Source organism: Ascaphus truei, chromosome 18, assembly GCF_040206685.1.
Source record: "Ascaphus truei isolate aAscTru1 chromosome 18, aAscTru1.hap1, whole genome shotgun sequence".
Taxonomy (NCBI): domain Eukaryota; kingdom Metazoa; phylum Chordata; class Amphibia; order Anura; family Ascaphidae; genus Ascaphus; species Ascaphus truei.
This window is the reverse complement of record NC_134500.1, coordinates 9,509,947-9,537,460: the sequence shown is the minus strand read 5'-3', so window position 1 is coordinate 9,537,460 and position 27,514 is coordinate 9,509,947. Positions and strand designations below refer to the sequence as shown.

Below are 27,514 nucleotides of genomic sequence, written 5' to 3'. Positions count from 1 at the left end.
TGTAGGGGTGTGGGCGGGTGCAGGGTGTACAGTACATATGATGGGTGTAGGGGTGTGGGCGGGTGCAGGGTGTACAGTACATATGATGGGTGTAGGGGTGTGGGCGGGTGCAGGGTGTACAGTACATATGATGGGTGTAGGGGTGTGGGCGGGTGCAGGGTGTACAGTACATATGATGGGTGTAGGGGTGTGGGCGGGTGCAGGGTATACAGTACATATGATGGGTGTAGGGGTGTGGGCGGGTGCAGGGTGTACAGTACATATGATGGGTGTAGGGGGTGTGTAGGGGTGTGCATAGGACGTGTTCAGAGTCCCCCTCACCTGCAGCACCCTCCCTGAGCGCGGTTCGAGCACACGCAGCTTCTTGTCCTTGCATGTGGTAGCCAGGAGACTCCCATCCGTGTTAAAGGACATGCAGAGAATGACATCCGTGTGACAGTCAATCATCATCACCGCCTCCCCGATGTCCAGGTTCCAGATCAGGATCTGCGGGGACAGGACACGCAACAATGTGTCACATGGGGATGTATATTTCAATGTTTCGGCATGCAACATATATACAGATATAGCTATATATTCCTGGATATTTAGTATTATTATTCCAATTTATGACACCAACATATTCCCCAGCGCAGTATAACGGGGTTTATCAGAAAGCTGCAGATTTGTGCATAGGGTCGCCAGGTGTCCTGTATAGAACCGGACTGTCCTGTATTTGGACACGGTCCAGTAAAAAGTGAGCAGTAATACTGGACATGTATGTGTATACCGGTATTACCTCTCTGGGCGTGTATGTGTATACCGATATTACCTCTCTGGGCGTGTATGTGTATACCGATATTACCTCTCTGGGGGTGTATGTGTATACCGATATTACCTCTCTGGGCGTGTATGTGTATACCGGTATTACCTCTCTGGGCGTGTATGTGTATACCGATATTCAGTGGTTGACAAATCACCAAAAAATCTACTCGCCACACAAAAAAATCTACTCGCCACCTAGTACCAAACGTGTGCTGCTTGGGCCAATATTTACTCGCCCGGGGGTTAAATCCACTCGCCCGGGGCGAGCAAATGTACAGGTTTGTCGAACACTGCCGATATTACCTCTCTGAGCGTGTATGTGTATACCGGTATTACCTCTCTGGGCGTGTATGTGTATACCGATATTCAGTGGTTGACAAATCACCAAAAAATCTACTCGCCACACAAAAAAATCTACTCGCCACCTAGTACCAAACGTGTGCTGCTTGGGCCAATATTTACTCGCCCGGGGGTTAAATCCACTCGCCCGGGGCGAGCAAATGTACAGGTTTGTCGAACACTGCCGATATTACCTCTCTGGGCGTGTATGTGTATACCGGTATTACCTCTCTGGGCGTGTATGTGTGTACCGGTAGTACCTCTCTGGGCGTGTATGTGTATACCGGTATTACCTCTCTTGGCGTGTATGTGTATACCGGTATTACCTCTCTGGTCGTGTATGTATATACCGGTATTACCTCTCTTGGCATGTATGTGTATACCGGTATTACCTCTCTGAACGTGTATGTGTATACCGGTATTACATCTCTGGGCGTGTATGTGTATACCGGTATTACCTCTCTGGGCGTGTACGTGTATACCGGTATTACCTCTCTGGGCGTGTATGTGTATACCGGTATTACCTCTCTGGGCGTGTATGTGTATACCGGTATTACCTCTCTGGGCGTGTATGTGTATAGCGGTATTACCTCTCTGGGCGTGTATGTGTATAGCGGTATTACCTCTCTGGGCGTGTATGTGTATAGCGGTATTACCTCTCTGGGCGTGTATGTGTATAGCGGTATTACCTCTCTGGGCGTGTATGTGTATACCGGTATTACCTCTCTGGGCGTGTATGTGTATACCGATATTCAGTGGTTGACAAATCACCAAAAAATCTACTCGCCACACAAAAAAATCTACTCGCCACCTAGTACCAAACGTGTGCTGCTTGGGCCAATATTTACTCGCCCGGGGGTTAAATCCACTCGCCCGGGGCGAGCAAATGTACAGGTTTGTCGAACACTGCCGATATTACCTCTCTGAGCGTGTATGTGTATACCGGTATTACCTCTCTGGGCGTGTATGTGTATACCGATATTCAGTGGTTGACAAATCACCAAAAAATCTACTCGCCACACAAAAAAATCTACTCGCCACCTAGTACCAAACGTGTGCTGCTTGGGCCAATATTTACTCGCCCGGGGGTTAAATCCACTCGCCCGGGGCGAGCAAATGTACAGGTTTGTCGAACACTGCCGATATTACCTCTCTGGGCGTGTATGTGTATACCGGTATTACCTCTCTGGGCGTGTATGTGTGTACCGGTAGTACCTCTCTGGGCGTGTATGTGTATACCGGTATTACCTCTCTTGGCGTGTATGTGTATACCGGTATTACCTCTCTGGTCGTGTATGTATATACCGGTATTACCTCTCTTGGCATGTATGTGTATACCGGTATTACCTCTCTGAACGTGTATGTGTATACCGGTATTACATCTCTGGGCGTGTATGTGTATACCGGTATTACCTCTCTGGGCGTGTACGTGTATACCGGTATTACCTCTCTGGGCGTGTATGTGTATACCGGTATTACCTCTCTGGGCGTGTATGTGTATACCGGTATTACCTCTCTGGGCGTGTATGTGTATACCGGTATTACCTCTCTGGGCGTGTATGTGTATACCGGTATTACCTCTCTGGGGGTGTATGTGTATAGCGGTATTACCTCTCTGGGCGTGTATGTGTATAGCGGTATTACCTCTCTGGGCGTGTATGTGTATAGCGGTATTACCTCTCTGGGCGTGTATGTGTATACCGGTATTACCTCTCTGGGCGTGTATGTGTATACCGGTATTACCTCTCTGGGCGTGTCTGTGTATACCGGTATTACCTCTCTGGGTGTGTATGTGTATACCGGTATTACCTCTCTGGGAGTGTATGTGTATACCGGTATTACCTCTCTGGACATAGTGACCTGACCGGTTGGGGGGGCCGCGGGATTTCCCTGAGCAGGGAGAGAGCAGGGCTGTTGCTAGGGGGCTGGGCAGCTTCCTCCATCCTGATTGGCTGCTGGTGGGTAATGCAGTCAATAAGGAGGTGTCAGGAGCCTGGGATGGGGCTAAGGAGAGGAGGAAACAGCATGGAGCGGAGAGAGGCGAGAGGGGTGTGTGTGTCTCACCCTTCATCCTTGTGTCCAGTAATATTGGAGAAGCCGTCTGGCACGCCTACTTGCGGTCAGATGGGTGCTTTGCCCTTGAGATTGGAATCTGTGGTCAGACCACAGGAGTTCCCAGCAGGGCCGCGCCAAACACCCATTCCCAATCTCTCCAGGCAGCGAGGGCAGGTGCGTACACTCCTCGTTTTTAATCTGAGACACCCGAGCATCTTTGGATCGGCGGTTCTGTTTAGAAACTCCAGCTCCCTGGATGCTGATGGACCGGATCTAAACCCTGGACCGGAACACACTGCGCTGGGGAGTTGGGTGGCACCGTGTAATGACCCCACCAGACCGGCGCTGACCTTGTAGTCGTAGCCAGCGCTGAACAGGATGTTGTTGGTGGTGGGATGCCACTCTATGAGCCCAACCCGGCGGCGGTGCCCGTACAGCTCCAGAACCGCCTCGGTCATATTCCGCCTCAGTCCGCCCTCCGGAATTTCCCATATCCGCACCTGGGGAGAGTGACGGAGACTTACAGACTGTGATGGGGTGTCCTTATAAAGGGGGGTGTCCTTATAAGGGGGTGTCCTTATAAGGGGGGTGTCCTTATAAGGGGGGTGTCCTTATAAGGGGGTGTCCTTATAAGGGGGTGTCCTTATAAGGGGGGTGTCCTTATAAGGGGGGTGTCCTTATAAGGGGGGTGTCCTTATAAGGGGTTAGTAACAGAGAGGTATGTCAAGGCTGTTTTTCTCATAATGGGGGTCCCTTCTTAGGAAGGCGCACGCCGGGGGTGTGATGCATCCACGGTTACCCATCTCCTGGGTGCCTCTTTCCCTGGTAGTAACACGCTGTGATGTGCAGGGAGACTTACTGAGGTGTCTTCCGAGCAGGACGCGATGACGTTATCAATAAACGGGTTCCATTTAATGTCCAGCACGGTGCCCTGGTGCCCGCACACCTTGGGGTAGTTAGGCTCAATGCGCCCAGTCTGGGGGAAACACAGAACATTGTACAGATAAGGGGGTCCTCCTCCCCCGCACACACCCACCACACCCTGCCCTCCTCCCCCGCACACCCACCACACCCTGCCCTCCTCCCCCGCACACCCACCACACCCTGCCCTCCTCCCCCGCACACCCACCACACCCTGCCCTCCTCCCCCGCACACCCACCACACCCTGCCCTCCCCCCCCGCACACCCACCACACCCTGCCCTCCTCCCCCGCACACCCACCACACCCTGCCCTCCTCCCCCGCACACACCCACCACACCCTGCCCTCCTCCCCCGCACACACCCACCACACCCTGCCCTCCTCCCCCGCACACACCCACCACACCCTGCCCTCCTCCCCCGCACACACCCACCACACCCTGCCCTCCTCCCCCGCACACACCCACCACACCCTGCCCTCCTCCCCCGCACACACCCACCACACCCTGCCCTCCTCCCCCGCACACACCCACCACACCCTGCCCTCCTCCCCCGCACACACCCACCACACCCTGCCCTCCTCCCCCGCACACCCACCACACCCTGCCCTCCTCCCCCGCACACACCCACCACACCCTGCCCTCCTCCCCCGCACACACCCACCACACCCTGCCCTCCTCCCCCGCACACACCCACCACACCCTGCCCTCCTCCCCCGCACACACCCACCACACCCTGCCCTCCTCCCCCGCACACACCCACCACACCCTGCCCTCCTCCCCCGCACACCCACCACACCCTGCCCTCCTCCCCCGCACAACCACCACACCCTGCCCTCCTCCCCCGCACACACCCACCACACCCTGCCCTCCTCCCCCGCACACACCCACCACACCCTGCCCTCCTCCCCCGCACACCCACCTCACCCTGCCCTCCTCCCCCGCACACACCCACCACACCCTGCCCTCCTCCCCCGCACACACCCACCACACCCTGCCCTCCTCCCCCGCACACCCACCTCACCCTGCCCTCCTCCCCCGCACACCTACCACACCCTGCCCTCCTCCCCCGCACACACCCACCACACCCTGCCCTCCTCCCCCGCACACCCACCACACCCTGCCCTCCTCCCCCGCACACACCCACCACACCCTGCCCTCCTCCCCCGCACAACCACCACACCCTGCCCTCCTCCCCCGCACACACCCACCACACCCTGCCCTCCTCCCCCGCACACACCCACCACACCCTGCCCTCCTCCCCCGCACAACCACCACACCCTGCCCTCCTCCCCCGCACACACCCACCACACCCTGCCCTCCTCCCCCGCACACACCCACCACACCCTGCCCTCCTCCCCCGCACAACCACCACACCCTGCCCTCCTCCCCCGCACACACCCACCACACCCTGCCCTCCTCCCCCGCACACACCCACCACACCCTGCCCTCCTCCCCCGCACACACCCACCACACCCTGCCCTCCTCCCCCGCACACCCACCACACCCTGCCCTCCTCCCCCGCACACACCCACCACACCCTGCCCTCCTCCCCCGCACACACCCACCTCACCCTGCCCTCCTCCCCCGCACACCTACCACACCCTGCCCTCCTCCCCCGCACACACCCACCACACCCTGCCCTCCTCCCCCGCACACCCACCACACCCTGCCCTCCTCCCCCGCACACACCCACCACACCCTGCCCTCCTCCCCCGCACAACCACCACACCCTGCCCTCCTCCCCCGCACACACCCACCACACCCTGCCCTCCTCCCCTGCACAACCACCACACCCTGCCCTCCTCCCCCGCACACACCCACCACACCCTGCCCTCCTCCCCCGCACACCCACCACACCCTGCCCTCCTCCCCCGCACACACCCACCACACCCTGCCCTCCTCCCCCGCACACCCACCACACCCTGCCCTCCTCCCCCGCACACACCCACCACACCCTGCCCTCCTCCCCTGCACAACCACCACACCCTGCCCTCCTCCCCCGCACACACCCACCACACCCTGCCCTCCTCCCCTGCACAACCACCACACCCTGCCCTCCTCCCCCGCACACACCCACCACACCCTGCCCTCCTCCCCCGCACACACCCACCACACCCTGCCCTCCTCCCCCGCACACCCACCTCACCCTGCCCTCCTCCCCCGCACACCCACCACACCCTGCCCTCCTCCCCCGCACACCCACCACACCCTGCCCTCCTCCCCCGCACACACCCACCACACCCTGCCCTCCTCCCCCGCACACCCACCACACCCTGCCCTCCTCCCCCGCACACACCCACCACACCCTGCCCTCCTCCCCTGCACAACCACCACACCCTGCCCTCCTCCCCCGCACACACCCACCACACCCTGCCCTCCTCCCCCGCACACACCCACCACACCCTGCCCTCCTCCCCCGCACACCCACCTCACCCTGCCCTCCTCCCCCGCACACCCACCACACCCTGCCCTCCTCCCCCGCACACACCCACCACACCCTGCCCTCCTCCCCCGCACACCCACCACACCCTGCCCTCCTCCCCCGCACACACCCACCACACCCTGCCCTCCTCCCCCGCACAACCACCACACCCTGCCCTCCTCCCCCGCACACACCCACCACACCCTGCCCTCCTCCCCCGCACACACCCACCACACCCTGCCCTCCTCCCCCGCACACCCACCTCACCCTGCCCTCCTCCCCCGCACACCCACCACACCCTGCCCTCCTCCCCCACACCCACCCACCACACCCTGCCCTCCTCCCCCGCACACCCACCACACCCTGCCCTCCACCCACGCACACCACACCCTGCCCTCCACCCACGCACACCACACCCTGCCCTTCTTCCGCACACCACACAGGGAGCCTGGCACTGTTACCCACACAGAGCGAGCCTGGCACTGCCCCCCACACGCACAGCGAGCCTGGCACTGCCCCCCACATGCACAGCAAGCCTGGCACTGCCCCCACACGCACATCGAGCCTAGCACTGCCCCCCCCCCCACACGCACATCGAGCCTGGCACTGCCCCCCCCCCACACGCACATCGAGCCTGGCACTGTTCCCCACACGCACACAGCGAGCCTGGCACTGCCCCCCACACGCACAGCGAGCCTGGCACTGCCCCCACACGCACAGCGAGCCTGGCACTGCCCCCAACACGCACAGCGAGCCTGGCACTGCCCCCCACACGCACAGCGAGCCTGGCACTGCCCCCCACACGCACAGCGAGCCTGGCACTGCCCCCCACACGCACAGCGAGCCTGGCACTGCCCCCCACACGCACAGCGAGCCTGGCACTGCCCCCCCACGCACAGCGAGCCTGGCACTGCCTGACCACACTGCTCCTGGTTTGCAGCGGTGGGGGGTGTGTTGGGTAAGGCGGTCACTGTAGGAGGCTCTAGCAGAGAATACTGCCCGTCCAGACCCTTATTTCGGACAAACATAAACCCAGGGACATGGCCCATAAGTCCCTTCTGCCCGTGTCACCGTGTCACCCTGCAGTGAGAGGGACAGATGTCATGTCCTCTATACGTCACTCACCTGGTGCAGGGGGATAACGAGGAAGGCCCCGCCTCCCGCGCTCTCGGTGACAATGGCCAGGAACTTGGGGTTGACGGCACAGAAGTGGTTGTCGTGCACGTTCTTGGTGATGGGGATACAGTCGTAGCCATGCTCCCGGCTCGCTACCTTACCGTACACGTTCTGGAACTTGGAGCTGCGATACTGTGGGCGCCATGACATCTGCAGGGGGGGAGAAGAGACTGCGCTAAGCTCTGCACTGAGGCACCTCGTACATGGCACCCAGCACTGGGTGTAGATCTCCGTGCAATAAGGCACTCTTTAGATAGCAGGGGTAATAATATGTCCCGGCGGCGTGCAGGGGGAGGGGGAGCGTGCAGGTGAGGAGGTACTCACAGGGGAGGGGGAGCGAACATGGGAGGAGGTTCTCGCTGGGGGAGGGAGAGTGCGCAGGCGGAACTGGGGCAGGAAATCACATCTAAAAGTATTTCAAATTTATACCCAAAATTCTAACTCCAAAATCAAAACAACAAATCTGGTGACACTGACACACACACACACACACACACACACACACACACACACACACACACACACACACACACACACACACACACACACACACACACACACACTGACACACACACACACTGACACACACACACACTGACACACACACACACTGACACACACACACACACTGACACACACACACACTGACACACACACACACTGACACACACACACACACACACACACACAGTATGCAGCCACGTCACGGCATGACCAGTATGCAGCCACGTCACGGCATGACCAGTATGCAGCCACGTCACGGCATGACCAGTATGCAGCCACGTCACAGCATGACCAGTATGCAGCCACGTCACGGCGTGACCAGTATGCAGCCACGTCACGGCGTGACCAGTATGCAGGCACGTCACGGCATGACCAGTATGCAGCCACGTCACAGCATGACCAGTATGCAGCCACGTCACGGCATGACCAGTATGCAGCCACGTCACGGCATGACCAGTATGCAGCCACGTCACAGCATGACCAGTATGCAGCCACGTCACAGCATGACCAGTATGCAGCCACGTCACGGCATGACCAGTATGCAGCCACGTCACGGCATGACCAGTGTGCAGGTCCTAGCACTACCTGTGAGTATTCTCATTAACCTCTACAGTGGAGCGAGAATGGTCTCAGGGGACCTGTCCTGCACAGGTACATGGAAACACCTGCTACTTCAAAAGTGGGGAGGGGTGAGCTTAAACCCAGGGCGGAGGGGTCACCAACCTCCAAGCAACTGATAACAGTTGAAAAAAAAAAAAGGCAGAGGTTCCAAGATGTGGCCGTCGCCCACATAAGGGCTGTTGGGCCTCCAAAGCGTTTGCGAGCCAGGATGACCGGCTCTCCTCTCCCCCTCACCACGAGGGTTCAAGGGTCGTGCGAGCACCAACGGGGGTCTCGGGCTGGTGCGGGGTATTTAAACTCTGCGCGCGCTCGGAATCCGGCACTAATTTTTTAGGGACACCGCGAAACACCCGAAAAGAGGCTCCAATTTATACGGTTGGGTTTCAGACGTCGGTCGCCCCGAAGAGATTGTGCAGGCCGGAGGCACCGGCGCAGGCGGTCGGGCGCTGTATCCCTGGCGCAAGTCTTAGGAAGCTGAGCTCTAATATATACGGCTAGGCTCAGATGGCCAGAAAGGGGGACCAGGTTAACAGGGCGGTTCGGAGAAGGGCCCCCCCCGGACGATACCGAGAATAGGGCGGTTTGGAGAAGGGCCCCCGCTGGACAATACCGAGAATAGGGCGGTTTGGAGAAGGGCCCCCGCCGGACGATACCGAGAATAGGGCGGTTCGGAGAAGGGCCCCCGCCGGACAATACCGAGAATAGGGCGGTTCGGAGAAGGGCCCCCCCCGGACGATACCGAGAATAGGGCGGTTCGGAGAAGGGCCCCCGCCGGACAATACCGAGAATAGGGCGGTTTGGAGAAGGGCCCCCGCCGGACAATACCGAGAATAGGGCGGTTCGGAGAAGGGCCCCCGCCGGATGATACCGAGAAACGGGCGGTTCGGAGAAGGGCCCCCGCCGGACGATACCGAGAATAGGGCGGTTCGGAGAAGGGCCCCCGCCGGATGATACCGAGAAACGGGCGGTTCGGAGAAGGGCCCCCGCCGGACGATACCGAGAATAGGGCGGTTCGGAGAAGGGCCCCCGCCAGATGACAAATGACTAGCGACTGGCTGACAGTTTAGTTTCAAATATTGTTACGGTAATAAAGCGGTGACCAATTTTTTACTTCCACAAAACCGTGTCGTCTCAGTTTGTAGGTGGGGACCGGGCCGGTGGGGACAGGGTTTCACGCGCCCCAGGCGAAACGTAAAATTTACGCCCCAGTTGTAGTCTGCCTTGCCTGCGCCGGCCGCCTCCATTCTGCCGCCCTGCTTCTCCTTCAAAGAACCGTGCGTCAAATGATGCAGCGGACGTCACGCGGAGTCTCGTTGCCGTGGCAACCGGGACGGTGGCAACGAGGCTCCGTGCGACGTCATGTTCGTGACGTCCACATTTGACACTGGATTCTGCAGGAGAAGCAGGGCGGCGGGGGCGCAGGAAAGTGCCCACGGATTTGTAAATACGCCGCTGGGCGTAGCTATCAGGGCGTCAGAGGGAGCGATTATTATTGATACGCCGCCAGGACCGTTGCTCCCCAGGATGGGCCGGCCCTGGGTGGGATGGGGGGGGGGGGGTTAATTAAACCTTGCGGTGGGCTTTATTGGGTTACTACTCAGTCGGGTGCGGAGGTCCGTGCCCTGCGCCTGACGTCGTTGAGCTGCTTGATGTACACTGAAAGCTCTACGGCTTTGGGAAACGGTCCCACGCTGAGGATCAGGTGGAGGCACTGGCCTTTAAAGTGGGAGACGCACACACACAGCTCTGTGCGACCCTGAGCCCCCACACGGGAGTAACCTAACTCTGAGAGCGCTTTTATGCCCACCGGGCGCTCTCGTGTGGCGCGTCACATGTATGTCCTGGCTCACGCGTGGTGCTGCCGGAGCGAGGGGTTACAATGGATCACTGTCTCCAGGGCCTCCACACCCCACCCCCACACCCCACCCCCACCTCCCTCAGCCTCTCTTTACAATGCTCCTCTCAGTGCGGCGATGACATCATAGCTTCACCCACTGACATAACAAGCCCGTACACTTAACCATTCCATGCCCACATGAAGGATGTCGGGATTTCGCTCAGAGAGTGATGCTCCCTGGATACAATACAGACATTTAAAATCAATGACAGAGCAGGGACTTGTAGGCCGCAGAGGCAATCTGTTACCGCCTCCATGTTAATGCATTGTCTAATTAATATTGCATACGTTAGCGATGCATTACCCCCCCACCCCCCCAACCCCTCCTCCCGGGGGCAAAATCAATGAGAAGTGTCTCCTGTTACCTCTGGCGCTATTGTTTTATGTATGTCTGGGGGTCTCTGTTACACTAATGGTGGTAAAAATCAATGCAGAACACACTCCAGGCCCTCCCCCCCCCCATACATCAGCTCCAGTCCTCAAGACCCCCCCAAACAGGTCAGGTGTTCAGGATATCCCAGCTTCAGCACAGGTGGCTCTCAGTCAAGGACTGATCCTCTGATTGCGCCACCTGTGCTGAAGCAGGGATGGATTGAGCCACCTGTGCTGAAGCAGGGACTGACAGCCACCTGTGCGGAAGCTGGGGTGTACTGAAAACCTGACCTGTTGGGGGGGGGGGGGGTTCTTGAGGACTGGAGTTGAGGACCCTTGACTCTTCCCAGAATCCCTTGCTGAATTCTCCTTGCACATGATAATCTCCCAGGCTCCTGCAGGATTCCGTCCCAGAGGAAGCCAGGTTCTGGAGCGCATATCCTGCAGGCGTCGGTGAGGCTGCAGCGACTCCAGCGTGGCACGGATTTGGCTGAGGCATGTCTCCCATGTGGCCGAATTATTTAATCGGTTCCAGTGAAATTAATGCGTGCGTATAGACGCAAGTCTCCCAATATACCCTTTAGAGAGTGTAAGCTCTTTGGGGCAGTCTCTCTCTTTGCCTTATGTCATACTGTCCTTGCTGCTCTGATTACCATAGTATCTACTTTATCTCTCCTGTATTGTAACGGAGTAAAGAGCCGCGTACATTACACATACATTATCTCTCTGTATTGTAACGGAGTAAAGAGACGCGTACATTACACATACATTATCTCTCTGTATTGTAACGGAGTAAAGAGCCGCGTACATTACACATACATTATCTCTCTGTATTGTAACGGAGTAGAGAGACGCGTACATTACACATACATTATCTCTCTGTATTGTAACGGAGTAAAGAGACGCGTACATTACACATACATTATCTCTCTGTATTGTAACGGAGTAAAGAGACGCGTACATTACACATACATTATCTCTCTGTATTGTAACGGAGTAAAGAGCCGCGTACATTACACATACATTATCTATCTGTATTGTAACGGAGTAAAGTGCCGCGTACATTACACATACATTATCTCTCTGTATTGTAACGGAGTAAAGTGCCGCGTACATTACACATACATTATCTCTCTGTATTGTAACGGAGTAAAGTGCCGCGTACATTACACATACATTATCTCTCTGTATTGTAACGGAGTAAAGTGCCGCGTACATTACACATACATTATCTCTCTGTATTGTAACGGAGTAAAGTGCCGCGTACATTACACATACATTATCTCTCTGTATTGTAACGGAGTAAAGAGCCGCGTACATTACACATACATTATCTCTCTGTATTGTAACGGAGTAAAGAGCCGCGTACATTACACATACATTATCTCTCTGTATTGTAACGGAGTAAAGAGACGCGTACATTACACATACATTATGTCTATGTATTGTAACGGAGTAAAGAGACGCGTACATTACACATACATTATCTCTCTGTATTGTAACGGAGTAAAGAGCCGCGTACATTACACATACATTATCTCTCTGTATTGTAACGGAGTAAAGTGCCGCGTACATTACACATACATTATCTCTCTGTATTGTAACGGAGTAAAGTGCCGCGTACATTACACATACATTATCTCTCTGTATTGTAACGGAGTAAAGAGACGCGTACATTACACATACATTATCTCTCTGTATTGTAACGGAGTAAAGAGACGCGTACATTACACATACATTATCTCTCTGTATTGTAACGGAGTAAAGAGACGCGTACATTACACATACATTATCTCTCTGTATTGTAACGGAGTAAAGAGACGCGTACATTACACATACATTATCTCTCTGTATTGTAACGGAGTAAAGTGCCGTGTACATTACACATACATTATCTCTCTGTATTGTAACAGAGTAAAGAGACGCGTACATTACACATACATTATCTCTCTGTATTGTAACGGAGTAAAGAGACGCGTACATTACACATACATTATCTCTCTGTATTGTAACGGAGTAAAGTGCCGTGTACATTACACATACATTATCTCTCTGTATTGTAACAGAGTAAAGAGACGCGTACATTACACATACATTATCTCTCCTGTATTGTAACGGAGTAAAGAGACGCGTACATTACACATACATTATCTCTCTGTATTGTAACGGAGTAAAGAGACGCGTACATTACACATACATTATCTCTCTGTATTGTAACGGAGTAAAGAGACGCGTACATTACACATACATTATCTCTCTGTATTGTAACGGAGTAGAGAGACGCGTACATTACACATACATTATCTCTCTGTATTGTAACGGAGTAAAGTGCCGTGTACATTACACATACATTATCTCTCTGTATTGTAACGGAGTAAAGTGCCGCGTACATTACACATACATTATCTCTCTGTATTGTAACGGAGTAAAGAGCCGCGTACATTACACATACATTATCTCTCTGTATTGTAACGGAGTAAAGAGCCGCGTACATTACACATACATTATCTCTCTGTATTGTAACGGAGTAAAGAGCCGCGTACATTACACATACATTATCTCTCTGTATTGTAACGGAGTAAAGAGCCGCGTACATTACACATACATTATCTCTCTGTATTGTAACGGAGTAAAGAGCCGCGTACATTACACATACATTATCTCTCTGTATTGTAACGGAGTAAAGTGCCGTGTACATTACACATACATTATCTCTCTGTATTGTAACGGAGTAGAGAGACGCATACATTACACATACATTATCTCTCTGTAGCGGAAAACTCTGAGCTGCAGAGCAAGTAAACAGTGCATGCTAAGTGCAGAACAGCGCCCCTGTGCCCCACAACGCCCGTCTCCGTCTCCCCCTGCCTCCCCCGACACACCCGGCTCCCTGGGTCCCAGATCAGGTCTCTCCCTGGAGGGGTTGCATGCCGCTCCTGGGTAGGGAGGTGCAGAGCTGTGCAGGATACAGTCGTGACCTCTGCCAAGGTCATTGGCAGCTTGCAAAGCAGTGAAGGGCAGAATCTGTCTGACGAAGAGGGGGGGGGCATCACAGGACAGGGGCACGCGAGGGGGTGGCATTTTCTTAACCCCTTCAGTGACTTCACATGGCAAAGCAGTGAAATGGTTAAGACGTCTCCTCTCTGGGAAGACAAACAGTGATGATTTTACTATATTAAACAATCCGGTTCAGAAATGGCCCTTTAGTCCTAATCCCGCCCTGCAGTGTTCAGTCCCAGAGACGTGGGAAGCCATTTTTCTCTCATGGTAATTAATTATAGGGGGTGGGTCATATAATTCAGCCTAAATCACAGCTCCTTTAAATCTCTGGTCATGTAACAAGCCCCCAGTAAGAGCAGCGTGGTTTATACCAGGGTGGGGAACTCCAGTCCTCACAGGTCACCAACAGGCCAGGTTTTCAGGATATCCCTGCTTCAGCACAGGTGGCTCAGGCTTCGACAGGGGTGGCCAACTCCAGTCCTCAAAGGCCACCAACTGGTCAGGTTTTCAGGATATCCCTGCTTCAGCACAGGTGGCTCAATCATTCCCTGCTTCAGCACAGCTGGCTCAATCAGTAAGACTGCGCCACCGATTGAGCCACCTGTGCTGAAGCAGGGATATCCTTCACATGTGACCACTTGGTGGCCCCTGAGGACGGGCCTTGGCCAGCCGTGGTATAGAATGACCGCCAGGCCGCCACGTCCTGGGATTCTGCGCAGGTTGTGAGAACGTCTGTTGGTCAATTTAAAGGAGCAATCCCGGGTAATCACCAATAGGTTATGTTGTGTGCTGTTTAAAAAGAAATGTTATTTAGGCGGGATTGCGGACCCCACACAAGTATATTTCGTTAGGATGTTGCATTCTCAGTGGATTTGCACACAGGTGTTTTCTAGAAGTGCAGCGGCTCCTTCTTCCCAAAGGGAATTATCCAAATCAACTCATACAATACAATGTATCTGTGTGCATCGTGTACTTCCTGTGTGTGCATCGTGTGTACTTCCTGTGTGTGCATCGTGTGTACTTCCTGTGTGTACTTCCTGTGTGCATCGCGTGTACATCATGTTTACTTCCTGTGTGTACATTGTGTCTGCATCGTGTGTACTTCCTGTGTGTGCATGGTGTGTACTTCCTGTGTGTGCATGGTGTGTACTTCCTGTGTGTACATCGTGTGTACTTCCTGTGTGCATCGTGTGTACCTCATGTTTACTTCCTGTGTGTACATTGTGTCTGCATGGTGTGTACTTCTTGTGTGTATTTCCTCAGTGCATGGTGTGTACTTCCTGTGTACGCCCGGTGAAAGGTGACACACGGTGCGAGGGATCGTCACATTGCGTGATAATGTTTTATTGAACCAGAAGGAAACTCTGAAGTTGTTTTGAAACTTTCAAAACCCACAAAATCGCTTCGTACCAAAAGGAATCGCAAAGCGCACAATACGGAGGGAGAAAAAGCAACAGCAAATTCATTGAATAATTAAAAAAATAATTATATATATATATTTTATTAGTTATATTTGGTTCCATTTAATACAAGTCCATTGTGTATTTAACACAAATCTAATTAACCCATTGCTGGACCATCCAGCGGTTACAAGGGGTTAAGGAAATGATGCGTGCTATGTTCTGGCCCAGTTAGCGAGCGAATGAAATGTTCTGCACACACTGCGTGTCTGCCCAGCACCGGAGGGATTGGGTTTTTAGTATAGTGTCCGGTTCTTGTTCTGTCTTCCTCTTCTAGATAGTTTGATTGTTAGGATTTGGCTAACAATCTGCCCCCCCCCCCCTTTCCCCTCAGGATCAGCCAGCTGCAGACCCCACAAATGCGTGAATGGGATCTTTCTCTCTCTCTGGCTTTTGTTCCCGCTGTGATCATTAGAAGCCTTTCATTTCATGCAGCTTAATGCGCAGAACGGGAAGGCTTCCGCTCAGCGCCAGCTCACAGCTTTGTGCTGGGCATATCCCAGGCCCAAAATCCCAGGCCACAGAATTCAGATGGAGGGAGCATGAATTACAGGCGTCCTGCCTCAATCTCCAGGCAACGCGCGCCGCTGACACTCAGCCAAGGGCGGAACAGACACGCAGAGAGGATGCGAATTAACCAATGCAGCACCGAGGGGTGCTGGGGGAGAGACAGGTGAGACCCCAATACATGGGACAGTGAGGAGACCCCAGAACATGGGACAATGAGAAACAGGCGTTACTAATTAGAACATATACTCTGACGATTACGCAAACATTAATGATATCATTTGTTATCACACATTAGATAAGTTATGGTGGGTAAAAAAAAAAGTGGCTAAACCCCTCCACCGTATAGCATACAGCACATGCTGCCTTTCCCCATTATCTCCCAGCATACAGTGCTTCCACTGCAGCCAGGGATTCTGGGAAATGACATGCAAATGAGCACTCCGTGTCACCTTTTGCTTCAAACCCATTTTAACATGGGGACCCTCATTGTGATTTCTTCTGCTCACAATTGCTCAGCGTTACAACGCACTGGGGCAGATCATGTAAGTGGGCGCTGCAGAAAGGCAGAGGTCCGTCACCCACATAAGGGCTGCTGTGCCTCCAGAGGGTGGGAGCTGTGGCTGGCCCAATGAGGGCGAACCATCTCCGCGATGTCACGGCCACGCCCCCTCTCCCCCGCGTGCGCAACAAATTTCACATGGCCAGGAATCGCCCCCGCCTCTTCAGCGAGTGAGGTCACGGCGCTCGTGCGAGAGTGCGCTCGCTTTCACCCTGGACACGGCCTATAAGGTACAGTCCATAGTGTGTAATGTATTCCCCCACAAGTCAGTGGGGGTAATTCATTAAACTGCTATAGTGCCAGTTGGGGCTATAACGCATGGAGACCCCCTTGAAGCCGGCGGATAATACTCCCCGTGTGCCTGGGCGTGGCCTGATTGTAATAATATTAGAACACAGCTGCATGTGCAGACAGTTAGGCCGAGTCCACGGTCCCTGCTGGCGTGCTGAGGCGCGCTGAGGCGCAGGGAAAGCGGGTGCTTTCCCTGGCCTTGCGGTTGCTTACCGCAAGCGCTCTCAGCAGCCGTCAGGGGGCGGTCCGGGGGCGGTCCGGGGGCGGGCGCGTCACTGGCCGGGGGCGGGCCAGTGACGTCACGGAGCTGGTTCGCCCTCATTGGGCGAACCGCTCACGTGACCGGCCTGTCTCGCCGGCAAGCGGGGGAATTTTAAATTCCCCCAAGACCTGCGCTTCCGCAAGCGCGCGTAAGCGCAGGTGAGCCCCTACTAAAGCCGCTCTAATTGCGGCTGTAGGGGCTCAGTGCTGAGCGGGAGCGCGCCTCAGCGCGCTTCCGCCAGCAAGCAAGTAACATGGCCGAGGCCTTATTCTGTATCAAAGTCTCTGCCCCATAATAACATTGCCACCCCACAAACTGCCCTACAAACAGAGACCTGGAGCAGGGGGCCCCCACCCAGCGTCCAGCTGGGATCCCGGCTTTAGTGCTGATAATCCCCTGCAAGGATTTATTTTATGCAGGTTAGCTGGGTGTGTGTGTGTGTGTGTGTGTGTGTGTGTGTGTGTGTGTGTGTGTGTGTGTGTGTGTGTGTGTGTGTGTGTGTGTGTGTGTGTGTGTGTGTGTGTGTGTGTGTGTGTGTGTGTGTGTGTGTGTGTGTGTTAAAGGGTCTTATTGAGTAGCACCAAATATCATGGCCCGTTGTGTTCAAAATTCTGTAGGGTGGCCTGGTGTCCAGTATTGAACTGGGCTGTCCTGTATTTGGACACAGTCCAGTACAACATTTGAGGTAATACTGGACATGTATGTGTATACCGGTATTACCTCTCTGGGCGTGTATGTGTATACCGGTATTACCTCTCTGGGCGTGTATGTGTATTATTACCTCTCTGGGCGTGTATGTGTATACCGGTATTACCTCTCTGGGTGTGTGTGTATACCGGTATTACCTCTCTGGGCGTGTATGTGTATACCGGTATTACCTCTCTGGGCGTGTATGTGTATACCGGTATTACCTCTCTGGGTGTGTGTGTATACCGGTATTACCTCTCTGGGCGTGTATGTGTATACCGGTATTACCTCTCTGGGCGTGTATGTGTATACCGGTATTACCTCTCTGGGGGTGTATGTGTATACCGGTATTACCTCTCTGGGCGTGTATGTGTATACCGGTATTACCTCTCTGGGAGTGTGTGTGTATACTGGTATTACCTCTCTGGGCGTGTATGTGTATACCGGTATTACCTCTCTGGGCGTGTATGTGTATACCGGTATTACCTCTCTGGGCGTGTGTGTGTATACCGGTATTACCTCTCTGGGCGTGTATGTGTATACCGGTATTACCTCTCTGGGCGTGTATGTGTATACCGGTATTACCTCTCTGGGCGTGTATGTGTATACCGGTATTACCTCTCTGGGCGTGTATGTGTATACCGGTATTGCCTCTCTGGGCGTGTATGTGTATACCGGTATTGCCTCTCTGGGCGTGTATGTGTATACCGGTATTACCTCTATGGGCGTGTATGTGTATACCGGTATTACCTCTCGGGGCGTGTATGTGTATACCGGTATTACCTCTCTGGGTGTGTGTGTATACCGGTATTACCTCTCTGGGGGTGTATGTGTATACCGGTATTACCTCTCTGGGCGTGTATGTGTATACCGGTATTACCTCTCTGGGTGTGTGTGTATACCGGTATTACCTCTCTGGGCGTGTATGTGTATACCGATATTACCTCTCTGGGCGTGTATGTGTATACCGGTATTACCTCTCTGGGTGTGTATGTGTATACCGGTATTACCTCTCTGGGCGTGTCTGTGTATACCGGTATTACCTCTCTGGGCGTGTCTGTGTATACCGGTATTACCTCTCCGGGTGTGTATGTGTATACCGGTATTACCTCTCTGGGTGTGTATGTGTGTATACCGGTATTACCTCTCTGGGCGTGTATGTGTATATCGGTATTACCTCTCTGGGCGCGTATGTGTATACCGGTATTACCTCTCTGGGCGTGTATGTGTATATCGGTATTACCTCTCTGGGCGCGTATGTGTATACCGGTATTACCTCTCTGGGCGTGTATGTGTATACCGGTATTACCTCTCTGGGCGTGTATGTGTATACCGGTATTACCTCTCTGTGCGTGTATGTGTATACTGGTATTACCTCTCTGGGCGCGTATGTGTATACCGGTATTACCTCTCTGGGCGTGTATGTGTATACCGGTATTACCTCTCTGGGCGTGTATGTGTATACCGGTATTACCTCTCTGGGCGTGTATGTGTATATCGGTATTACCTCTCTGGGCGCGTATGTGTATACCGGTATTACCTCTCTGGGCGCGTATGTGTATACCGGTATTACCTCTCTGGGCGTGTATGTGTGTATACCGGTATTACCTCTCTGGGCGTGTATGTGTATACCGGTATTACCTCTCTGGGTGTGTATGTGTATGCCGGTATTACCTCTCTGGGCGCGTATGTGTATACCGGTATTACCTCTCTGGGCGTGTATGTGTATACCGGTATTACCTCTCTGGGCGTGTATGTGTATACCGGTATTACCTCTCTGGGTGTGTATGTGTATACCGGTATTACCTCTCTGGGCGTGTATGTGCATACCGGTATTACCTCTCTGGGCGTGTATGTGTATACCGGTATTACCTCTCTGGGCGTGTATGTGTATACCGGTATTACCTCTCTGGGCGTGTATGTGTATACCGGTATTACCTCTCTGGGTGTGTATGTGTATACCGGTATTACCTCTCTGGGCGTGTATGTGTATACCGGTATTACCTCTCTGGGCGTGTATGTGTATACCGGTATTACCTCTCTGGGTGTGTATGTGTATACCGGTATTACCTCTCTGGGCGTGTATGTGTATACCGGTATTACCTCTCTGGGTGTGTATGTGTATACCGGTATTACCTCTCTGGGCGTGTATGTGTATACCGGTTTTACCTCTCTGGGGGTGTATGTGTATACCGGTATTACCTCTCTGGGGGTGTATGTGTATACCGGTATTACCTCTCTGGGCGTGTATGTGTATACCGGTATTACCTCTCTGGGCGTGTATGTGTATACCGGTATTACCTCTCTGGGTGTGTATGTGTATACCGGTATTACCTCTCTGGGCGTGTATGTGTGTATACCGGTTTTACCTCTCTGGGGGTGTATGTGTATACCGGTTTTACCTCTCTGGGGGTGTATGTGTATACCGGTATTACCTCTCCGGGCGTGTATATGTATTCCCCATGCCCGTGAAGCCGCTTCCCCATGCACGTGAAGCCGCTTCCCCATCCCCGTGAAGCCGCTTCCCCATGCCCGTGAAGCCGCTTCCCCGCATCCCCGTGAAGCTGCTTCCCCATGCCCGTGAAAGCCTCCTAGCTCCGTTCATCTTGATGGTGCTCAGATCTTCCCTGTCCGGGAGAAGTCGCCTCACAGCCTACGGAATGAACTCTCCTTCCCGGGGAAGCTTTCCAATAATAAGCACACACGCGACAGAATAGGAAGTGTCCCTACCTTCGAGCCCCGGCCGCCTCCTGAAACGCATTACCACTGTGCTTTCAGTAGTAACAACGAGGATTAGAAGTACTGATGGGGTGAGCAGAGCAGCAATCAGCAATAGGATCCCACTCCGCATGCGTGATCCGAGTCTCACCTCCTAATGCTGGGAGCAGATATCACGGGCTGTCCTATCTCATAGATACTTTGTCCTATACAGTGGGAGGGATTAACCATTTCTTCTGACAAAGGTGATAGGAACAAGAGATGCTCTTATATCAGGGTCCCTCTGCTGCAGACACCCCCCCCCCCCACACACACATACCCCTTACCCCTTACCCCCACCCCCTCACCCGCTGGGTAAATAGGATGAGACTATTTTAGGCATAAATGTCATGACTTGTTCTTCCAGACATAGCCAGGGTATTATCAGCAGAGGAGCAGTGACCAGCCCCAAGTTAGAACATAAGGGCCCATTCACTGCCCAGAGTATGTGTGACCTTATGACTAATGCATAGGTCTCACAAGACCACCACAAGCCTTTCCTCATCAAGAGGGTCTTATTTTGCTTAGGGAGGGGGCATTTCTAAAGCAAGAGGGTAACGCAGACTTTACCATGTCAGAAAAATCTGCTTGGCGCAAAGGCTTCTGGGAAACAAGACCGCACCTTCTGGCATTCTTATCGTCTTTTATTTGTATGGCGTCAACATAGGCCGCAGTGCAGTACCACGTGGGAGGGAGGACAATAACATGGTATGGCAAAAGGGTACATATATGTTAAGACAACCTGAGACAATAGGAAGGATTTGCCTGCCCCAAGGAGTTTACAATCTAGAAGCCACGAGCAATCTCAATCTGCAAAGTCTGGGGATTCCATGTATCTGTCTCCCACAACAGTCAAGCTAAGGAGGAGATCTGCTCATCTTCTGATCATTTATACTGGACATGGAGAACTTTTATCAGGGAGAAAGTTAAAAAAATGGAAAATTTTCAGGCAATTATTGTGATAATCAGCACAAGACAAAAATATAATTCTCAATAAAGAATAAATAAGTATGAGGTCTCTCTGGCGATATCACCCCGTAACGAGAAGGACGTACTCCGTAGATCTCTCTCTCATTGCCCCCTATACCAGGGGCGCTCAACTACAGTCCTATATCCCCCTCAACAGGCCAGGTATTCAAGATATCCCAGCTTCAGCACAGGTGACTCAATCAGTCCCTGCTTCAGCACAGGCGGCTCAATCAGAGGCTCAGTCTTCAACTGAGCCTCTGGTTGAGCCACCTGTGCTGAAGCTGGGATATCCTGAAAACCTGACCTGTTGAGCACCTCTGCTCTATACCATATGGTAGCCAGTAATTTCTGTACAGTTAATGATGAGTTAATCAAAGTAAACCAGTCACTCTTGCATGTAACATCTCCCAATATCAAAATCCGTCAGCTGGGTGGATATTTCAGTATTTTCTGTTGATTATGATTTCTCATTCCCAGGTTCTCATGATGCACATAAAGCTCTCAGCAGGATTACGCGGATTAAGGATTCCAACTCCATGTGTGAGGTCGAGGAGAGCAGATGGAACCTCAGAGCATTAGACCACAATAGGACCAGGAGGGGATCAGGAGAGGACCAGGAGGGCATGTAGAGGGGATCAGGAGAGGACCAGGAGGGCATCAAAAGGGGATCAGGAGAGGACCACGAGGGCATCAGGAGAGGACCACGAGGGCACCAGGAGAGGACCACGAGGGCACCAGGAGAGGACCACGAGGGCACCAGGAGAGGACCACGAGGGCACCAGGAGAGGACCACGAGGGCACCAGGAGAGGACCACGAGGGCATCAGGAGAGGACCATGAGGGCATCAGGCGAGGACATCAGGCGAGGACCATGAGGGCATCAGAAGAGGACAATGAGGGCATCAGGAGAGGTCCACCATGAGGGCATCAGGAGAGGTCCACCATGAGGGCATCAGGAGAGGTCCACCATGAGGGCATCAGGAGAGGTCCACCATGAGGGTTTCAGGAGAGGTCCACCATGAGGGTTTCAGGAGAGGTTCACCATGAGGGTTTCAGGAGAGGACCACAAGGGCATCAGGAGAGGACCATGAGGGCCTCAGGAGAGGACTAGGAGGGCATCAGGAGAGGACCAGGAGGGCATCAGGAGAGGACCAGGAGGGCATCAGGAGAGGACCATGGGGCATAAGAAGAGGACCACGAGGGCATCAGGAGAGGACCATGAGGGCATCAGGAGAGGTCCATAAGAGGACCATGAGGGCATCAGGAGAGGTCCACCATGAGGGTTTCAGGAGAGGTCCACCATGAGGGATTCAGGAGAGGTCCACCATGAGGTTTTCAGGAGAGGACCCTGAGGGCATCAGGAGAGGACCATGAGGGCATCAGGAGAGGACCCTGAGGGCATCAGGAGAGGACCAGGAGGGCATCAGGAGAGGAGCAGGAGGGCATCAGGAGAGGACCATGAGGGCATCAGGAGAGGACCATGAGAGGACCATGAGGGCATCAGGAGAGGACCATAAGAGGACCATGAGGGCATCAGGAGAGGTCCACCATGAGGGTTTCAGGAGAGGTCCACCATGATGGTTTCAGGAGAGGTCCACCATGAGGGTTTCAGGAGAGGACCACGAGGGCATCAGGAGAGGACCATGAGGGCATCAGGAGAGGACCATGAGGGCATCAGGAGAGGACCATGGGGCATCAGGAGAGGACCACGAGAGCATCAGGAGAGGACCATGGGGCATCAGGAGAGGACCATGAGGGCATCAGGAGAGGACCATGAGAGGACCATGAGGGCATCAGGAGAGGACCATAAGTGGACCATGAGGGCATCAGGAGAGGTCCACCATGAGGGTTTCAGGAGAGGTCCACCATGAGGGTTTCAGGAGAGGTCCACCATGAGGGTTTCAGGAGAGGACCACGAGGGCATCAGGAGAGGACCACGAGGGCATCAGGAGAGGACCATGAGAGGACCACGAGGGCATCAGGAGAGGAATGGGAGGGGGGATCTGAGAGACTGACATTTCCCGTTAACCCCTCACTGCTGGGAGAGCATCTCCCACTAGTTAGGGCAGGGCTGCTTATAAACTCGTTTTACCCGAGCCTCTGTTAACTCTTACAGTGCTGGATTGGTTAGTGCCACATTTCAGCACGCAGTCATTAGTATTAATTATGCAACACCATGGCCAGTACATATCCGCCCCGGGGGGACACGTCCACCCTGCCCTCTGCTGCTGCTGCCTGTGACCCTGCAGAGCATTGCACGCTGCGCGCACGCAGCACATCGCGCCGCCCTGGCTTCTCCGCTGTGTATCCGGTATTATACTCTGCCTGTTTGCTGCTGACAGGCTGGGGAAAGGAGCCCCCCGCTGCAGCATCACCCACACAGAAGCCACGTGACACAAAGACGGGGGTACTTTCACCATCACACCCACACCATGGAAACTACAGCAGAGATTCGGGAGCTTCCGGAACCTGTTCTGCATATGAATGGAGGTGCCCCGCAGACGCCCACCCTGCGCCCACTGAACCTCCGGCCAGGGACTCGCCACCCTTAATAATACTGTTGAGATTTCTGCGTTAGGAAAGTCGCTGACTTATTGGGATCAGTATCTCAGGACCCGGCTGTAGGGAAGACGGTGCACTTTTGGATACATTGGGGCGTTTAAGGGGCGTTTTCCCAGGCTCCATTTCTTTTGTGTTGATAAATGCAGCCGTTCTTTGCCTTTACGTCAGCGGTGGGCAACTCCAGTCCTCAAGGGCCACCAACAGGTCAGGTTTTCAGGATATCCCTGCTTCAGCACAGGTGGCTCGGGCCACCAATAGCTCAGGTTTTCAGGATATCCCAGCTTCAGCACAGGTGGCTGAGTCAAAGACTGAGTCACTGATTGAGCCTACTGTCCTGAAGCAGGGATATCCTGAAAACCTGACCTGTTGGTGGTGGCTCTTGAGGACTGGAGTTGCCCACACCTGCTTCCCCGGGCACGCAGTATGGGCGACCATTACAAAAGAAGAGGTGCCGTGGCTTCCTAAATAGTTGCCATAGCAACCCAGGGAAGCTTAATACATTAAATATCATAAAGAGTGAAAACAAATGCAGTATGATCTAATACTACGCAACGGATTTATGTTCCAAAAAACAAAGGATTTTGAATGTGGGTGGGATATAACTTGGGGAAGAGTGAGAGGACCCAATTAAAATGGATTTGAAGCAAAAGGTGACATTGAGTGTTCATTTGCATATCATTTCCCAGAATCCATGGCTGCAGTGGAAGCACTGTATGCCAGGAGATAATGGGGAAAGGCATGGTAGGAGACCTGACAGCCATGAACACACCTCATCGCTCCATGCTGTTTCCTCCTCTCCATGGCCCCACCTCCAGGATCCTGACACCTCCTCCTGATTGGCTGAATTACCCAGCAGCAGCCAATCGGGATGGAGGAAGCTGCCCCGCCCTCTAGCAACAGCCCTGCTCCCTCCCTGCTCGGGGAAATCCTGCGGCCCCCCAAAGTTGGTCAGGTCACTATGTCCAGAGACGTAATACCGGTATACACATACACGCCCAGAAAAGGAAATACTGGTATACACATACACGCCCAGAGAGGTAATACCGGTATACACATACACGCCCAGAAAAGGAAATACTGGTATACACATACACGCCCAGAGAGGTAATACCGGTATACACATACACGCCCAGAGAGGTAATACCGGTATACACATACACGCCCAGAGAGGTAATACCGGTATACACATACACGCCCAGAGAGGTAATACCAGTATACACATACATGCCCAGAGAGGTAATACCGGTATACACATACACGCCCAGAAAAGGAAATACTGGTATACACATACACGCCCAGAGAGGTAATACCGGTATACACATACACAACCAGAGAGGTAATACCGGTATACACATACACGCCCAGAGAGGTAATACCGGTATACACATACACACCCAGAGAGGTAATACCGGTATACACATACACGCCCAGAGAGGTAATACCAGTATACACATACACGCCCAGAGAGGTAATACCGGTATACACATACACGCCCAGAGAGGTAATACCGGTATACACATACACGCCCAGAGAGGTAATACCGGTATACACATACACGCCCAGAGAGGTAATACCGGTATACACATACACGCCCAGAGAGGTAATACCGGTATACACATACACACCCAGAGAGGTAATACCGGTATACACATACACCCCCAGAGAGGTAATACCGGTATACACATACACGCCCAGAGAGGTAATACCGGTATACACCTACATGCCCAGAGAGGTAATACCGGTATACACATACACGCCCAGAGAGGTAATACCGGTATACACATACACGCCCAGAAAAGGAAATACTGGTATACACATACACGCCCAGAGAGGTAATACCGGTATACACATACACGCCCAGAGAGGTAATACCGGTATACACATACACACCCAGAGAGGTAATACCGGTATACACATACACACCCAGAGAGGTAATACCGGTATACACATACATGCCCAAAGAGGTAATTCCGGTATACACATACACCCCCAGAGAGGTAATACCGGTATACACCTACATGCCCAGAGAGGTAATACCGACCGGTATACACGTACACGCCCAGAGAGGTAATACCGGTATACACATACACTCCGAGAGAGGTAATACCGCTATACACATACATTGTATTGTATTGTATGTCTTTATTTATATAGCGCCATTAATGTACATAGCGCTTCACAGCAGTAATACATGTGGTAATCCAATAAATAACAGATAATATAAATAACAGATCATGGGAATAAGTGCTTTAGACATTAAGGAAGAGGAGTCCCTGCTCCGAGGAGCTTACAGTCTAATTGGTAGGTAGGGAGAACGTACAGAGACAGTAGGGGGGAGTTCTGGTAAATGCATCTGCAGGGGGCCAAGCTTTATGTGCCATGTGTTCAGAATAGCCACAGTCCTATTCATATGCTTCTTTAAGCAAGTGTGTCTTAAGGTGGGTCTTAAAGGTGGATAGAGAGGGTGCTAGTCGGGTACTGAGGGGAAGGGCATTCCAGAGGTGAGGGGCAGTCAATGAAAAAGGTTTAAGGCGGGAGAGGGCTTTAGATGCAAAGGGGGTAGAAAGAAGACATCCTTGAGAAGAACGCAAGAGTCTGGATGGTGCATAACGAGAGAGAGAGGTAATACCGGTATACACACACGCCCAGAGAGGTAATACCGGTATACCCATACATGCCCAGAGAGATAATACCGGTATACACGCCCAGAGAGGTAATACCGGTATACACACACGCCCAGAGAGGTAATACCGGTATACCCATACATGCCCAGAGAGATAATACCGGTATACACATACACGCCCAGAGAGGTAATACCGGTATACACATACACGCCCAGAGAGGTAATACTGGTATACACATACACGCCCAGAGAGGTAATACCGGTATACACGTACACGCCCAGAGAGGTAATACCGGTATACACATACACGCCCAGAGAGGGAATACTGGTATACACATACACGCCCAGAGAGGTAATACCGGTATACACACACACGCCCAGAGAGGTAATACCGGTATACACATACACTCCCAGAGAGGGTAATACCGGTATACACATACACACCCAGAGAGGTAATACGGTATACACATACACGCCCAGAGAGGTAATACCGGTATACACATACACGCCCAGAGAGGTAATACCGGTATACACATACACTCCCAGAGAGGTAATACCGGTATACACATACACACCCAGAGAGGTAATACCGCTATACACATACATGTCCAGTGTTACCTCTCATTTTTTACTGGGCAGAGAGTCCAAATACAGGACAGTCCGGTTTTATACTGGACACCTGGCCGCCCTCATCCTCCTGTTGTATCATATAGTACATTATAG

At 53.3% G+C, this 27,514-nt stretch overlaps 1 protein-coding gene across 2 annotated transcripts in view; it reads right to left on the bottom strand.

Moving 5' to 3' along the window:
- Positions 1-27,514, bottom strand: part of CORO2B (coronin 2B) — a 46,656-nt gene that overhangs the window by 14,798 nt on the left and 4,344 nt on the right. The window contains exons 1-5 of one of the 2 annotated variants that reach the window (XM_075575426.1): positions 20,612-20,758; positions 7,668-7,868; positions 4,058-4,174; positions 3,549-3,698; positions 322-486 (exon numbers count right to left, since the gene is read on the bottom strand). In XM_075575426.1, the coding sequence (XP_075431541.1) occupies positions 322-486; positions 3,549-3,698; positions 4,058-4,174; positions 7,668-7,868 (633 nt within the window). In that variant the 5' untranslated portion in view covers positions 20,612-20,758. Of the gene's footprint in view, positions 1-321; positions 487-3,548; positions 3,699-4,057; positions 4,175-7,667; positions 7,869-20,611; positions 20,759-27,514 lie in introns of those variants that run through there. The other variant, XM_075575425.1, reaches the window with a different exon arrangement.